The following is a 16,916-nucleotide window of genomic DNA, read 5'->3' as shown; positions in this document are numbered from 1 at the left end:
TCTCTGGCAATGTGAGGCAGCAGCTCTACCAGTTACGCCACGATTGCTGCCTTGAGAGGAAGAATGGAAATCTTGTTGGGAGTGGAATGGAGGACTTGCATGCTGTTGATGTGAAGAGTAGAGGTTGGGTTGGTCTGATGCTTGCCCTTGCTCCTGGTTTAACTGATGAATGGTGGGGCAGGCAGCCAGTGGTGTAATGCAGGTCTAACTATCAGCCAAAAGTGGCATTCATTGTAAGTTCACAGCAGCTGATGTATTTAGCATGGGTGGTGTGTTCTGGAAGTTTTATTCCAGTCTGAAGACGACAGAAGGTGCAAGTAAAGAGAACAAATGTGGCATTACAAAACTGTGGGATATTGTCACGTTCTGTTTATAGAGAGGGTTTCCAGGACTGTTGTGAAAACACGCCAAGGATCGGTTAGGAGCTGGCAATTAAGTGGAATAACGTCACAGTCACACATGATAAGTAGCCTAGCCGCAAGTTTATTATTCTCTTTCAAATTACTGACTTGTTTTCTGTCTATTTCCAGCATTCTGGAGTCTTACGTTTATTCAATGCATTGCAGCAATATTGTGCAGTAGTCTAGCATGCCACCTATGTGGGGCACAAGGTCCCTTTGGCAACAAATCCCAACACCACCACCTCTACCACCAAGAGGTACAAGAGCAGCAGCTGCCTGGATCACCAGTGGGAGAAGGGTGTTATTCTGGCTGGATGACCAGTGGGGTTTCTCAGGGTTCTGTGTTGGGACCACTGATAGAAAAATAAACAATAGAGAATAACAGGCACTTTGGCCCACCGAGTCCACGCAACCATCTAACATCCATTCTACACTAGTTCTATGATATCCCAATTAAAGCCAATTGCATGTCTTTGGAATGTGGGAGGAAATCGAAGTATCCGGAAAAAACCCACGCAGTCACAGGGAGAACATGCATACTCCTCACAGACAGCCCCCGAGGTCAGGATCAAGCCCAGGCCTCTGGTACTGTGGGGCAGCAGCTCTACCACTGTGCCACCCTGTAAAACTAGAAACTGCATGTATCTCTCCAAAGTGCACATCTTCCTGCCATTGGGTTATCGTCCTTCAACTCTAACCCTATCATCTCGGTAGAAGAGCATTCTTCTCAGAGAGTGACGCGATGCGAGAAAGTGGCACAGTGTCACTTATTGAGGGCAATTAGGGATGGGTATTAAATGCTGACAACCTGGGATCAGAGTTTAGTTTAGACAAGTTGATTATTGTCACATGTACAGCAACACTGGCAAATGACAGTCTGAAGAAGGGTCCCGACTCAGAATGTCACTTATCCATGACTCCAGCACTTTGTACCCCTTTGTGTAAACTAGCATCTGCAATTTCTTGTTTCTACAAGCTTGCCCTACTTGCTATGCTGTCAAATCATATTATTCATGAGTATAATAGATCCTCTTCTGGATCAGAACAAAGTGCTTGAGTAACTAATTGGGACGCAGCATCTCTGGGGAAAAAGGATGGGTGACATTTTGGATCGGGACTCTTCTTCAGCCTTATATTCATCCACCTCTGCTTTAAATACTTCTAATGATCTAGCTGCCTCCACCCATCAGACAGATATTTTCAGAGGTTAATTTCCCTTCGCGAGAGGAGATTTCTATGTACCTGAGTTTTAAATGACCCGTTCAATTTCTTGTACATATGTCCAATTGTTTGAGATTCTCAAGCTGGTAAAAATATTCCAACATCTACCCTGTTAAACTCCCTTAAGATCTTTTATGTTTAAATACGATCACTCCTCATTCTTCTCAACTCCAAGAAATACGGAATCAAACTATTTAGTCGCTCTTGGTAGGCCAGCCATTAATGAAGCTTTGGACAGTTTAGCCATGATCACATTGAATGACGGTATGTGGGAGATGAGAGCTTGAGGGGCCGATCAGCCTACACCTGCACCTATTTTCCAATGTTCCAAAATGAACAAAAACATTTCTGCCTAATTAATATCGCTGTTGGGTAGCCTGGTGGTGCAGAGGTAGAGTTGCTGCTTCACAGCGCCAGAAACCCAGGTTCGATCCTGACTACAACTGCTGTCTGTATGGAGTTTGTATGGTCTCCCTGTGACCTCGTGGGTTTTCTCCAGGTGCTCTGGTTTCCTCCCACATTCCAAAGACGTGCAGCTCTGTCGGTTAATTGACAGGCAAAAATTGTAAATTATCCTCAGCTTGTAGGTAGTGCTAGTGTACGGGGTGATCGCTGATCGGCGTGGGCTGATGGACCTGTTTCTGCACTGTATCTCTCAAGTCTGAACATGACTGATATTATTTATTGAAACAACATAAATATTTGTGGTTGATGCTACTCTGCAAACCAATTCAATTTAACTGTAATGAGGGCAGAATTGATCCCCAGGAGAAGGTACACCACTGCTCTGGAACATTTAGACCAGTATTTATTATATTCCTCCCTCAGCGACAGCAAGCAGTAGCCAGGAAGCTGACAGGCAGAAAATTGCGACGATTCTACGTCTAAGCCCTTGTTGGAGTGTTGCAGTGTCACATTGCCGAGCTGCACACTTTAAATCATTAAACAAGCTCTTCGCACCGTGAAGTGATGCAGCTTGAAGATAACAATCCCTGCAGATTTGGATTGGCACAGCTTTCGTTTACCCTGACTCCCAGGCTTGAGCTGAGCTCAGGCTGATGAGGTGCAGGTTGGCTCTGCCATCCGTGACTGACCAGAGTGAAATGAGCCTGCCTTGCTTACTGGGCATAAAGTTGCAACAAGAAATGGTCTGCATTTGTCACTAGATTGGCAGCTGGAAAAGGTTCGATGGAGGTGTAACTCGGTCTGAGCAAGTAATGGCTTGAAACAAAATTGTCCGAGCATTAGATAGAATATAAAAACAAGGGTGTTTAGTTTACTTTATTGTCACGTGTACTAAGGTACAGTGATAAGCTTTTGTTGCATACTAATCAGTCAGCGGAAAGACAATACACGATTACAATCTAGCCATTTACTGTGTATAGATACATAAGTGCAAGGCTTTATAAGACACTGGTCAGACCGCATTTAGAAGATAGTGAGCAGTTTTGAGCCTCTTATCTGAGGAGGGATGTGCCGGCATTGGAGAGGGTCCAGAGGAGGTTTACCAGAATGATCCCTGGGATGATTGAGTTACGTATGGTGAGCGTTATAGATGGCTCTGGGCCTGTACTTGCTAGAGTTTAGAAGGATGAGGGGGTACCTCTTTGAAACATACCAAACAGTGAAAGGTCTGGATAGTGGATACAGAGAGGATGTTTCCACAAGTGGGATAGTCTAGGATTAGAAAAGAGATGAGAAGGAATTTCTTTAGTCAGAAGGTGGTGGAATTAATTGCCGCAGTCATTGTGTTTTAATCAAACGGAGATTGACAGGTTCTTCATTAGTAAAGGTGTCAGTGGTTATGGGGAGAAGGCAGGAGAATAGGGTTATGAGGGAAAGCTAGATCAGCCATGATTGAATGGTGTAGTAGACTTGATGGGCCGAATGTCCTAATTGTACTCTTATGATTAATGAACTTCTGAACACCCAGTTATGAAGGAGGACTGGCAGCTGAAGCCATTGAACCAATAACGACTATTGGAATAGGAATGGAGTTTAGGGGGAAACTGGTCAGTAATTTTCACTTCTGCAATGCTGTGAACTGTGTCGGCTCTCTGTGGGCTTACTGTTGATTAGACTGATCACGCTAAGCATTTGAGTGTCATTGGGTCAGTCTCAGTAGACACAGTATCATTCATATTGCACTAATACTAGATTTTGCCATGAATTATGTGTAGTAGCTTTTTGCAATTGGGAACCTTGCATTGAAAGAACTTGTGCCGAAGTGTCTTCCATTTTTCCCTGCATAGAGTCATACAGTGTGGATACAAGCCCTTTGGCCCAACTTGCCCATGCAACTAACATGTTCTATTTACACTAGTCCCACCTGCCTACATTTGGCCCATATCCTCTTAAACCAATCTTATCCATGTACTTGTCTAATTGCTTCTTAAACATTGCCTGCGGTGGAAACAATTCACCCTTGACCCAGAGGGAGTGCTAGTGACGAAGACATTTTCATCACAGTACAGCCAGAGGTGGTCTGGTCCTGGAAAGGATGATTTATTGCCAAGTAGATTGGAAAAGTTGGAGACCTGTGCAGGATCAGGCAGCATCTTTGGGTCAGGCAGCATCTTTTAAGGTGTAGATAGGTGACATTTCAGCCTAAAGAAGAAGGGTCCTGACCTGACACATCACCTATTCAGAGATACTGCCTGGCCTGCTGAGTTACTCCAGTATTTTGTGTCTTTTTCTGTAAATCAGCACCTACAGTTCCCTGAGTTTAGTGATAGAGCAGAAACAGGTCCTTCGGCCCACCTACTTAAAAAATCTCCTTTGCACAAGTAGATTCCTTGATCTTAAATTATTAGTGGAGATCCAAGGAACTGTAAATGCTGGTTTACAAAAAAACTCAAAGTGCTCGAGTAACTTAGCAGGTCAGGCAGCATCTCGAGAGGAAATGGATAATCAATGTTTCAGGTTGGGACCCTTCTTCATAACAAAATTTTTAGTTTTGTGTTAATGTGGTTCAGCGGTAGAGTTGCTGCCTTCCAGTGCCAGAGACCCGGTTGGATCCTGACTACGGGTGCTATTTGTACGGAGTTTGTACGTACTCCCCGTGACCTGAGTGGGTTTTCTCCAGGTGCTCCGGTTTCCTCCCGCACTCCAAAAACGTATGGTTTTGTAGGCTAAAGTAAAGTAAAGTAGCCTTTATTGTCATTAAGACCTTGCGGTCTGAACGAAATTCCGTTGCCTTGCAGTCCTACGTATAGTAAAAAATGACAAAAACACACAATAAACACAAATTAACATCGACCACAGTGAGTTCACCAGGCACCTCCTCACTGTGATGGAAGGCAAAATTCTTAAGTCTTTGTCTCTTCCCTTATTCTCCCTCTGCGCCGAGGCGATCCAGGCTTCGGATGTTGTGACCCCGCCGGGTGATGGTAAGTAATGTCAGTCCCGCGGCTGAATCCAAGCTCCGCGAACGGGCCGTTTCAACTCCGCGGCCCGGGGTGGTCGAAGCCGCCGAATTGGCTTACTAAAATTGTAATTTGTCCCCAAGAATAATGTTAGTGTGCGGGGATCGCTGGTCATCAAGGACTTGATGGGCTGAATGGTCTGCTACCACTTTGTATCTCTAAACGAAGTTAAAATTATTCCATTGTAATTTTTTCCCCTTCTTCCTCAGAGCTGTCCAATCTGTATAAAGCACTCTCCCTGCCTTCAGGCTCCAGGGATAATCTTATTATTTTCAAATGTTTTCACTGTCCTTCAAAGAAGATAGAGGGATCTCCCAGTTAGTGAGGGATTGTATCTAGCGGCCAGGGGTCTTAAATCAGACCCATGTTTCGGTTAATGTCACCTGATCATAGTCCCGGGGCTATTTAATCAATTGATTTTATTTCAATTTTTCTGGCTGTCATTAAATGGAAAGGAATGGAATTGAATGGAATTACAACAGTTCCTTCTGCAGTGAAAAGCAATGAATTACTGCAATAACTCTCCACACTCTTTCCCAAGCCCAAACAGGCTAACATGCTGTTGACAAGGTTTGCACTGACACAGCTTATAATGTTGACAACCAGAAAGTCTAATGATAAATTCACAAACAATATCCTTCTAATTATTTTACTGACTAATTCCCTCTTTACCTTCTTACCACCTGCCTAGGCAATGACTCTGACTCTGATTCTGCGTGGGTTCCAAGGTTGCTGAGAGTTCTCACAAGTGGCTGCCACGTAGCCAGGCAATGGGCGATCACAGTCAGGTGTCACATTGCTCATAGTCCGTGGCCCTTAATCACCTATTAAGGAGGTAGCAGTATGAGCTCCTTTTGGTGGGAGCAGTTATTTCATTGTCACATGCACCTCGATACCATGAAATGTTTTGTTTTGCATACAATCCAGTAAAATCATGTTTACTTTAGAGATCGTGTGGAAATATACTCTACTGCTCACCGAGTCCGAGCCGACCAATGATCACCCGTGCACTAGTTCTATCCTACAATTTTAGGCAAATTAATCTATAAACCTGTATGCCTTCCGAATGTGGGAAGATGTGTAAAGTCACTGCCTTACAGCACCAACGACTTGGGTTCGATCTTGACTGCAGGTGCAGCCTGTAGGGAGTTTATACGTTCTCCCTGTGACCGTGTGGGTTTTCTCTGGGTGCTCCGGTTTCCTCCCACATTCCAAAGACGTGCAGGTTTGTTGGTTAATCGGCTTTGGTAAAATTTAAAATTGTCCTTAGTATGTAGGATAGTGCTAGTGTATGGTTATTCACTGGTCAGTGAAGACTCGGTGGGTCGAAAGGCCTGCTTCCACGCTGTACCTCTAAAGTCTAAAGAATCTGTCTGGCTCTATTTTCTCCAGTGCTCCTTAAAGCTGCCATAATGAGTCTGTTAAAAGGTCTTGTAGTATGTGGTTGCTGTAATATATGGATATATACATATATATCGAGCCTGCCAAAATCCCGTTCACACCCAACAGTGCTTGAAATCATGCCTGTCAACGCTTGGAATCCAAGCAACATCATAGAAATGAGTTGAGTTTGCTTTTCAAGCTCACAATAAATGATGGTGAGTGAGAACAACTGTCAAACTGCTGAGAGCTGTTCTTAATGGAAGTGACGAGCAGTACAAATGTTAAATAGTGGAGTACATTGCTCGGAGTACCTGAAATATGATCCTTGGCTAGTGACTTACAGTGCCATTAGTGTTCCAAGTAATTACCCTCTTTGTCTTTTTCCTGCTAAAATGTCAAGATAGCAAGAATTTTCCTGTATTCTATGAAGCAGGTGTTGTCAAAGGCAACATTATAGGTTATGTAAAAAATTGTTGCCCTTTTGCAAATAATTACATAATCACAAAGTGATGTTTATTTTATTTCTATCATTTTTCCCCCTGTGATAATAAGCTTGCCAAAAACTCTCCTTTAAAGATTAGATTTATGTAATACTCAGACTGAAATGATTTGAAGTCTGGAGCAGAAATTGTGCTTACACATCTAGCTGTCAGTGATCTTTGGGTCAAATGTCGCTGGTCCAGAGGCTTTTGTGCAATATCTCTTGATTTAATTGATTTATGAGTCCAATGGGTTCAATCATATGAAGTCCATTTATCTTTTGTTTGGTATGTTTTGGATATAACACTATTATCAGGCAATTGAACCATCACATTACCAATTAGAGAGCAGTCCTGACCTACCATCTAAAACATGTAAAATTCTTAAAGGATTGGACAGGATAGATGCAGGAAAAATATTTCCGATGTTGGGGAAGTCCAGAACCAAGGTGCACAGTTTAAGAATGAGGGGTAGGTCATTTAGAACTGAGATGAGGGAAAAAAATGTCATCCAGAGAGTTGTGAATCTGTGGAATTCTCTGCCATAGAGGACAGTGGAGACCAATTCACTGGATGTTTTCAAGAGAGAGTTAGCTCTTAGATCTAAAGGAATCACGGTATATGGAGGAAAAAGCAGGAACGAGGTACTGATTTTAGATGATCAGCCATCTACCCCGTTGGTGACCCTAGGACTACCTTTAATTGGACTTTACTGGAATTTATCTTGCACTAAATGTTATTTTCTTTAACCTGTATTTGTACACTATGGGCGGATTGATTATAATCATGCATAGTCTTTCAACTGACTGGACAGCACACACCAAAAGGTTTTCACTGCACCTTGGTACAAGTGATAATAAACTAAACTAAACCAAGGAGGTATTTGAGGCAGATACTGTAGAGTCATAGAGTGGAAACAGGCCCTTCAGCCCAACTTGCCCACACCGGCCAACAATGTCCCAGCTACACTACTCCTACTTGCTTGCGCTTGGTCCATATCCCTCCAAACCGGTCCCATCAATGTATTAAAAGGCATGCTTAAAAGGCATTTGGACAGGTACATGGATAGAAAAGATTTTGAGGGATTATGGGCCAAATATGGCCATCCATATTTAGTTGATATGGACAATTTGGGCTGAAGGGCTTGGTTCCGTGTTGTTTGATTATGACTCTGAGGGAGAGCGCACAGATGAAGTGATGTTGTGATGCAGAGATTCCAGCAGCATCTTTCTCGTGCCCAAGAGATCTACTTTAGTAATGACCAAACCTTTGGTTTCAACGATTAATAACTGCAGAGGAAAATACTGGCAAAACTTTAGACATTAGCGATACATCGTGGAAACAAGCTCTTCAACCCACCTAGTCTGCGCCAACCAGTGATCACCCTATACACTAGCACTATCCTACACACTAGGAACAATCTACAGTTTAAAGAAACCAATGAATCTACAAATTACACGTTTTTGGCGTGTGGGAAGAAATCAGAGCACTTGGAGAAAACCAATGTTGTCACAGGGAGAACGTACAAACTTCATGCAGATAGCACCCATAGTTATGATCGTACCCGGGTCTCTGGTGCTGTAAGCCAGCAATTCTACCATTGTGCCGCCAAGTGGCAAGTTGATAGATCTAACCAAATGTGTTTACACTTAAAAAACGATTTCCAAGGACACCGTACCAACAAGGTTCGTGCCAGTTTTTTTTTTTAAAAAGCAATTTTTCTTCTTCTCGCTTGCACTGTACTCATTTCTCCAGAGAATTAAAATCTATTTAGGAGATTTGCTTCTTCGTCTGTCAGAGATTGAGAACTGAATTCGGTTGTGGATTGAAATCATTCTCAGCCTGTGCAACTAGCTATATAATGTTCCATACTATGCAGCTATCAACTGGATGTTCAAAATGTGTCCAAAGGGACTGTGTAGACATGTAAACCCATTTAGATATGGAAATAGGAATGTGTTATGATGTACCTCCGATGCGCCTTTTCCCCTGCATGTTATAAGACCAGTAGGGGTGGAAGGAAGGGGGGGGGGGGTGTTATAACAATGTTTTTCCTGTTGTATGCAGTTTTGATGCTAATGGGCAAATTATATCAAATTATTTGAACATTTTGATCATTTTTCACCAGCTTCCTATTTGTGTGCTCTGTATTTTCACCCCTGGTGAGATTAACAGAGGCAAATACTTAACACAAGAGGCATATACAGGGTAGACAGAAGGTACCTTTTTTCTAGGGTTGAAATGTCCAACACTACAGATCATAGCTATAAGGTGAGAGAAGAAAAGTATAATGTAGAGGTGGGGGCCTGGAATGCATTGTCAGTGGTAGTGATAGAGGCATATACGATAGTGGCATTTAAAGTGCATGGAATAGAGGGATATGGATCATGTATAGGCAGATGAGATCAGTTTAACTTGGCATCATATTCGTGTACCGAAGGGAGATTATATATATGTGTATATATATATATATACATACTAGACTAAGTGGGACCCGTTGGGTCCCTGCTTCACACAGGAGGGCTGGTCCCCCAACGCAATATTCCACCTCTCCACCAATTCCAATATTGCTGGTCAGCAGTGGGGGGGCTTTCTGGAGCACTAGCATGGTGTTGTGGGCCGAAGGGACTGGTTTCCAGAGGGCTAGTATGTGCATTGTAGGCCGAATGGATTATTGGGCTGGCAGCTCAGTCACTGAGCACACACACACACACACACACACACACACACACACACACACACACACACACACACACACACACACACACACATGGGTGTTGTGGGCTGAAGGGACTGGTTTCCAGAGGGTTAGTATGGACATTGTGGGCCAACTGTATTCTTGCAGTAGCAGCTCAGTCACTCAAGCTTGATGTGCTGGCAGCTCACTCACGGCTGGTGGGCTGGCAGTTGACTCACGGCTATTCCTTGAAATTCCATTTCAAGCAGGGTGCAAGGCCACCAAATTCAAGTGCAGTTTCATACCTTTTCATGCAGGGTGCAAGGCCACTAAAGACAGCGAGTCGTGACCTCTCCCTATTTCTAAAAATGACGGCTGTAGGTGGTGGCGTTCTCTCGGAAATCGCAGCACAGTCGGCCAAAAGCGGTCAAGATCAGAGATTTAGTAATATAGATATGTGTGTGTGTGTGTGTGTGTGTGTATATATATATATATATATATATATATATATGATATATGTGTGTGTGTGTGAAGGACCGTGGACAGGTGATGTTTCAGGATGGGACTTCTTCAGTCTGAAGAATGGTCCTGACGTGAAACATCGCCTATCCATGCTCTCCAGAGATGCTACCGCTGAGTTAGTCCAGCACTTTGAGTTCTATGCAAGATTCCAGCATCTGCAGTTCCTTGTCCCATTCTCTGCTTAAATGGACTCTGCTTAATATGGACTCTGCGTGAAGGGGCAGTGATGAGGTGATGTTGTGGGAATGATCAATGTAGAAAATCCATGGTTTCCTCATGAAATGAAACGAAATGGTTGGGGTTGAAACCAATCCATAGCAAGTAGTATGAAGAAATGTAGAAGGAGCTGGGCCAACAAAGAGAAGTTCACCTTTCTCTCGTCCTTCCTCTAATTTCTTGAGTATCCATCATAAAGCACAGGAGCAAAGATCAAATGATTTCCCAATTAAACTTCAGGCAGAATCTCACTGTCTGCAGTTGTTTGGCTTTGCATCCACAATAAAATTAAAGTTTCACTAAAGACCGATGAAAACCCTTTTAACATTAAATTAATTAAAGACTAAAGGGCCTGTCCCACTTGGGCGTTATTTGCGTGTCATTTACACAACATAATTTACGCGTTACGACGCACGACGCAACATTTACGCTTTGTGACGCGCGCAAGGCGTACATTACGTGCGCATGGCGTGTGGTGAGACATGTTGGCGTAGGCAGAGTCGCGCGTGGCGCCGCAGGATTTTGGGATTCACAAAATCTTCGTGCACCAGCTGCGTGACGCGCAAGTGGGACGGGCCCTTAAGAGGCTTTTTTTTCTGCTGTCATTGCAGAATAGGCATTGACATAACAGGAGAAAGTGAAATGAGAGGATTAGCCTCGTCATTGTATAGATTCGTAAAGATTGTAGATTATTAGTCATCCATGTGAAAATTTCTTCTTATAATGGATGGCAGCACCGTTGTCAGTAAAGATCAGATATTCTATTTTACCGTGCTCCTGGTGAATTTTGTGAAGCTCCCTCCTATCCCACTCTCGTTTGGAGATTTGGAGTTGTGGTTTACCTTTTCTTCAAATTCATACATCCAATTCCTCTCTGTTCCTCTTAAAACATCCAAACTTGATCACATCCATTTCAGCTTCATCCCTGCTCCATGGCGGCACGGTGGCGCAGCGATAGAGTTGCTGCCTTACAGTGTCAGAAACTCGGGTTGGATCCTGACTATACTCTGCTTGTCTGTACGGAGTTTGTACGTTCTCCCTGTGACCTGTGTGGGTTTTCTCCGGGTGCTCCGGTTTCCTTCGACACTCCAAAGACGGTTTATAGGTTAATTGGCTTGGTATAGTTGTAAATTGTCCCTCGTGTGCAGGATAGTGCTGGTGTGCGGGGATTGCTGGTCGGCACAGATTCGGTGGTCTGAAGGACATGTTTCCGTGCTGTGTCTCTAAACTAAACTAAAGTCTTCTGCATCTCTTCTCTTTAATGTCTCTTCCCATCCTCTTTGATCTTGTTTTTCTGTGTGGCCCTTGCTCCCATCCATCTCTCCTGGCAGCATGATAAGCATATTGGGTGCACAAATCCTGGTGGAATTAGGGATGGGCTTTTCTCATCAAGCCCCTCGATGAGAAAAAAAGAAAACAGTGTTGGAGGTACTCAGTGGGTCAAGCAGCAACTCTGGAGTTCATGGATAGGTGACATTTCAGGTCGAGACCCTTCTTCAGACGTCACCTATCCATGTCCTCCAGAGATGCTGCCTGATCTGCTGAGTTCTTCCAGCACTTTCTGTTTTTTGCTCAAGATTCCAGCATCTGCAGTTCCTTGTATCTACCTGCATCTTCCGACTCCATTCCTCCCCCTCTGTCCATATGCCCACCTACCGTCCATATGCCCACCATCCTAACCCCCTCCCCTGTCCGCCAGTCACTTCTCCCATTTTGCCACTCCCCCTCTTCTCTTTGTGCTAGTTATCTTCCCTCTCCAATCTCAGTCCTTTGACCCCAAACCTCAACCATTAATTTCCCTGCACAAATGCTGTTCGACCCGTCGAGTTCCTCCAGCATATTTATATTTTGCTCCTGATTCCAACAGCTGTGGACCTCCCTTGTGTCCACATCTTCATGAGTCTTTTTTGCACCACCTCAAATTTAATTATATCTTTGAAGTGCAGCACAGTGGTAGTATTGCTGTCTTACAGCCCCAGAGACCCGGATTCGATCCTGAATACGGGATGCTGTATGTACAGAGTTTGCACCATCTTCCTGTGACTGCGTGGGTTTTCTACAGGTGCTCCAGTTTCCTCCCACATTTCTCCCACATTCCATAGATCTAATGTACGGGCGATTGCTGGTTGGCACAGTCTAGATGGGTCGAAGGGCCTGCTTGTATGCTCTATCTCTAAAACGAAAAGAACTGAGTACAACACTCCCAAGTGCGGAGTGTTGTCATGGGGAAAATGGATTGGGGAAAACGTAACAGGAAGTATGACCAAAACTCTCACCGTGATTTACAGACAAGAAAAATGCCTTACCAAAACTGTAAATAAGATATAAAATTGGAAGGGAATGTGTGGCCAAACCAACTTTCTTTACAGCCTAATTCTGCTCATTTGTCTTAGGGTCTAAATCAGTTGCCGCACCGACCTTTCACAGTGATTGTTCTTATCTCAATATGGTATAAAGTGAAGAATCAAGGACCTGCAGATGCTGGTTTATACCAAAGATTGACACAAAATGCAGGAGTAATTCAGCGGGTCTGGCAGCACCTCTGGAATAAATGGATAGGTGACGTTTAGGGTCAGGACCCTCCTTCAGACTCAAATTAAAATTGATTTATGTTGTTTGTTTGTTGCAGGCACAGCCCTTTCTCAGCAAGTTTCCAGCCATGACCAACACTGTATTCGGGAACAATACGACCCGCTGGGTCTGCCCTAATGACCGGCAGCTCACTCTCCGAGCAAAGTAAGTCCAAGATCCTCTCCAGCTTGAGTAATTGCATGTGGAAGCCCTGGAATATTATGAAGCAAATCTATTTATGAATCTCCCCTGCTCATGCTGTGTTTTTCAGTTGCATTGTGCCAACCAATATCACAGTGAAATCTTACTGAGACCGTGCATCAGTCAATTACATGTGTTAGGCTCCAAGCCATTTTCATAACACTCCTTCACTCTGGTCTTTGGAGAGTTGGGGAACTTCACTTGTTATCTCTGAGTCTGGATCCATTCCTTGCACAGCCTCAGATCTGAAGGCTAGAGGGAAATAGTTTGCAGGCAAATTCTCGACACCGTCTGCTATTAAGGGAAAATGTTGAAGAGAGTCAAGCTGTAGGTACCGAGCACACCTTTTAAGTAATCTCCATTGTGGGTTTTTAGTTTAGTTTTAGACATGTGGCATGGAAACAGGCCCTTCAGGCCACCGCGTCTGCGCTGACCTACAAACACTCATACACTACTTCTATCCAACATACTAGGGACGAAAAAACTGTAAATTGTCCCTAGTGTGTAGGATGGTGCTAGTGTATGGGATGATCGCTGGTCGGCGTAGTCTCGGTGGGCCAAAGAGCCCGTTTCTGCGATGCTTCTCTCAATTACAGTCTGAGGTGAAGAAGCTATAATAATTCGCTAGAACAGCAGACATCAGCTAAGGGAGATTCACTCAAATACAGGCACAGACAGATTTGGCCCTCTGGGCTACAGCTCATAATTTGTCAGAGATCTCTTTGGCATCGAGCAACAAAAGACACCACATCTCTCGGTTGGTTTGCATCAGCTGGAGGTCAGACTGCACCAGTTCCTCTGGGATGTCAAGCGGAGGAGGCAGATGTCTGCGTGCTCCGCAATCAACATTCCAGGAAGGTGTGAAGTAGGATTTCTGTTGTTCCATTTTAGCTGAGAATTATTTAGTTTATAATTACAGCGGGGATACAGGCGCACCGTGTTCATGCCGACCAGCGCTCCTCATGCAATAACACTATCCTACATGCACTGGGAACAATTTAATAATTTTTACAGAGCCAATTAACCTAGAAACCTGCATGTTTTTGGAGTGTGGGAGGAAGCTAGAAAACCGGAGAAAACCCACGCAGGTCACGGGGAGAACGTACAAACTCCGTACAGACAGTACTCATAGTCAGGATCAAACCTTGATTTATGTCACTGTAAGGCAGCAATTGTGCCGCTGTACCACCGTGTGCACTAATCTACATTCCAGAAAGTTGAAAAGTAGGATTTGGTGTTGTTCCACTTTAGCCGAGGACTATTTTCTGCAGCTCGTATAGAAATGGATTCATGGTTGATTCACACCACTACCTCACTACACTTGAGGATTTAGACATGCGTTAAAATCCAATGCAGATGCAAAGACATGAACTACTAACTTGCTCCGGTTTTCTCCCACATTCCAAAGACGTGCAGGTTTGTAGGTTCATTGGCTTCGGTAAAAATTGTAAATTGTCCCTCATGTGTAGGACTAGTGCTAGTGTACGAGATGATCACTGGTCGGCATGGACTCGGTGGTCCGAGGAGCCTGTTCCCATGCTGTATCTCTAAAGTCTAAAAGTCTAAAGTCCACATTGGGTATTAGGAACCTTGTGTTTTTGCATTGCAGTCAATAATTAATCTCAGCAAAACCATGGATAACATTCACTACTCAACACTTACCAGGTGTTTAGTTACCAGGTGGCTTCATCTTGTTTATTAACCTGAGGAACTGCAGTGCATGATTACAGCACACCATTGCATGCTCAGTGACCAGTGATGCATTTTTCATAAACCCTCCTGCAACAATGCATGATTTTGAAGAAAAGTCACGTGTGTGTTCAACATTGCATGATCTTGCCTGTTTGAATGCCTTGAAATGATATAAAACCAGTTTTGGACTAGCGATTTTAGTCCTGGCATTGAGTAAAAGACAGTGACACCGGGATAAAGGACCTTGGTTTTAGTTTGGAGAAACTCTGCGAGAAAATTAATTTGGAGGAAAATAAATGCCCCAAGAAATTGGGAAAGTTTAAAGATGTGATGGCAAAAGGTTGAATGAAAAGAGCACCAGTGCACGGTAGAGGGATAAAGAAGAGCAGGGTCTGATGATCTGGGTCCAGGTTCATTAGCAGCTAACTAAGGTGAAGATATCATGGGCAACATGGGATTTACTGCTATTGAGACTATGTCTGCAAAGTGTGGCTTCAATACCCAGAGCCTAGAAGAAAAGCCAGTGAATAATGAGTACTGATGCTCAATGACATTGCCTAAAATTGCATTGCCTGCTGTTGGTCAATCTAATAAATAAAATGGGCTATTATAACAAATAAGTGGGCTATTGTAATTGCCATAAGTTTGTAATTTTAAGCTTTCAGTGACTTGTGGACACATTAAAGTGCACACAGATATAAGTTCAGGCCTAATGGTTTTTGCGGTCCTTTGTAACTTGCTAGACCACTCCCGCACATGGTCCAGGGCAACGAGCAGTGGGAAGCACTCGTGCATTTGGCACAGAACAGTGTAGCACAGGAACAGGCCCTTCGTCCCACAATGCCTGTATCAAGCAACATGCCAAGTTAAACCAATCTCCTCTGCCTGCACGTGATCCATATCCCTCCATTCCCAGCATATTTGTGCACTCATTCTCACATTACAGCAGCTTCCACAGTAAACCACACCAAGTTAATTAAGAAGCAACATTTGATATCAATCATTTAAATATCTAATCAAGAACCGAAGGCTCATCTTAAAGAACTGAGTGAGATTTAAGGATGCAGTTACCAAATCCAGTCCTGACACTTATATATTTGTTGAGGAGGGGAATGAGAGATTAGAACATAGAACAGTATAACACAGGAACAGGCCTTTTGGCAGACAATGTCTTTGCCGAACACAGCCAAGACCAACTCTTATCTGCCTGCAAATAATCCATATCTTTCCATATCCATGTGTCTATCCAAAAGCCTCTTAAACACCACTATTGTATCTGCCTCCACCACCATCCCTGACAGCGCTTCCAGGCACTCACCACCTTCTGTGTAAAAAAAAAATCTTGCCCCACACATCTCCTTTAAACTTTGCCCCTCTCACCTGAAATGTATTTTTTATCTTCACTTGAGGAAAAAGGTTCTGTCTCTCTAACCTAATCATGCCACGCATAATTGTATGTACTTCTATCAGGTCTCCCCTCAACCACTGATTCTCCAGCCAAAACAATCCAAGTTTGTGCAACCTCTCCATATAGCGAATATCGATGATCCAGGCAGTATTCTAGTCAATGTGGAGGAACGAACTGCTGGTTTAGAAATGAAGATAGACACAAACTGCTGGAGTAACTCAGCGGGACAGACCTCATCTCTGGTGGAAAAACGATGGTTGACTGAAGAGTCTGAAGAAGAGTTCTGACCTAAAACCTCACCCAAGGTTTTCTCCAGAGATGCTGCCTGACCTGCTGAGTTACTCCAGCATTTTGTGTCTATCTTCAGCATTCTAGTCAACCTCTTCTGCACCCTCTCCAAAGCTGTCACATCCTTCCTGTAATGGAGGAAACCAGAGCCGTATACAATACTCCAAAAGCAGCCTAACTAAAGTCCTAAAGTTTGCATCAAGACTTCCTCACTCGAATACTCAATGCCCCAACTGATAAAGACAAGTATATCGTATGCCTTCTTTACCATTCTACACAACTCTGCATCAAGGCAACCTTGTTTGTAGTAATCGGACAGTTGCATTCATCTTCCTGGACTATTGCACCTACACCAATTATATGCAAACATTCTCCTCCTCCTACCCCACCCCCACCCCCATCCCCAAAATCTCCTGAGAATACAAAGCACCT

At 43.7% G+C, this 16,916-nt stretch overlaps 1 protein-coding gene across 4 annotated transcripts in view; it reads left to right on the top strand.

The window, feature by feature from the left end:
- The window catches only part of rph3ab (rabphilin 3A homolog (mouse), b), a 200,048-nt gene that overhangs the window by 82,628 nt on the left and 100,504 nt on the right, over positions 1-16,916 (top strand). For all 4 annotated transcript variants that reach the window (XM_055655325.1, XM_055655326.1, XM_055655323.1 and 1 more), the window contains exon 2: positions 12,954-13,060. In XM_055655325.1, the coding sequence (XP_055511300.1) occupies positions 12,984-13,060 (77 nt within the window). In that variant the 5' untranslated portion in view covers positions 12,954-12,983. The remainder of the gene's footprint in view (positions 1-12,953; positions 13,061-16,916) is intronic.

This window comes from Leucoraja erinacea, chromosome 25 (assembly GCF_028641065.1).
Source record: "Leucoraja erinacea ecotype New England chromosome 25, Leri_hhj_1, whole genome shotgun sequence".
Classification (NCBI taxonomy): domain Eukaryota; kingdom Metazoa; phylum Chordata; class Chondrichthyes; order Rajiformes; family Rajidae; genus Leucoraja; species Leucoraja erinaceus.
Note: the sequence above shows the minus strand (reverse complement) of the source record. Positions and strands in the feature narration are given on the sequence as shown.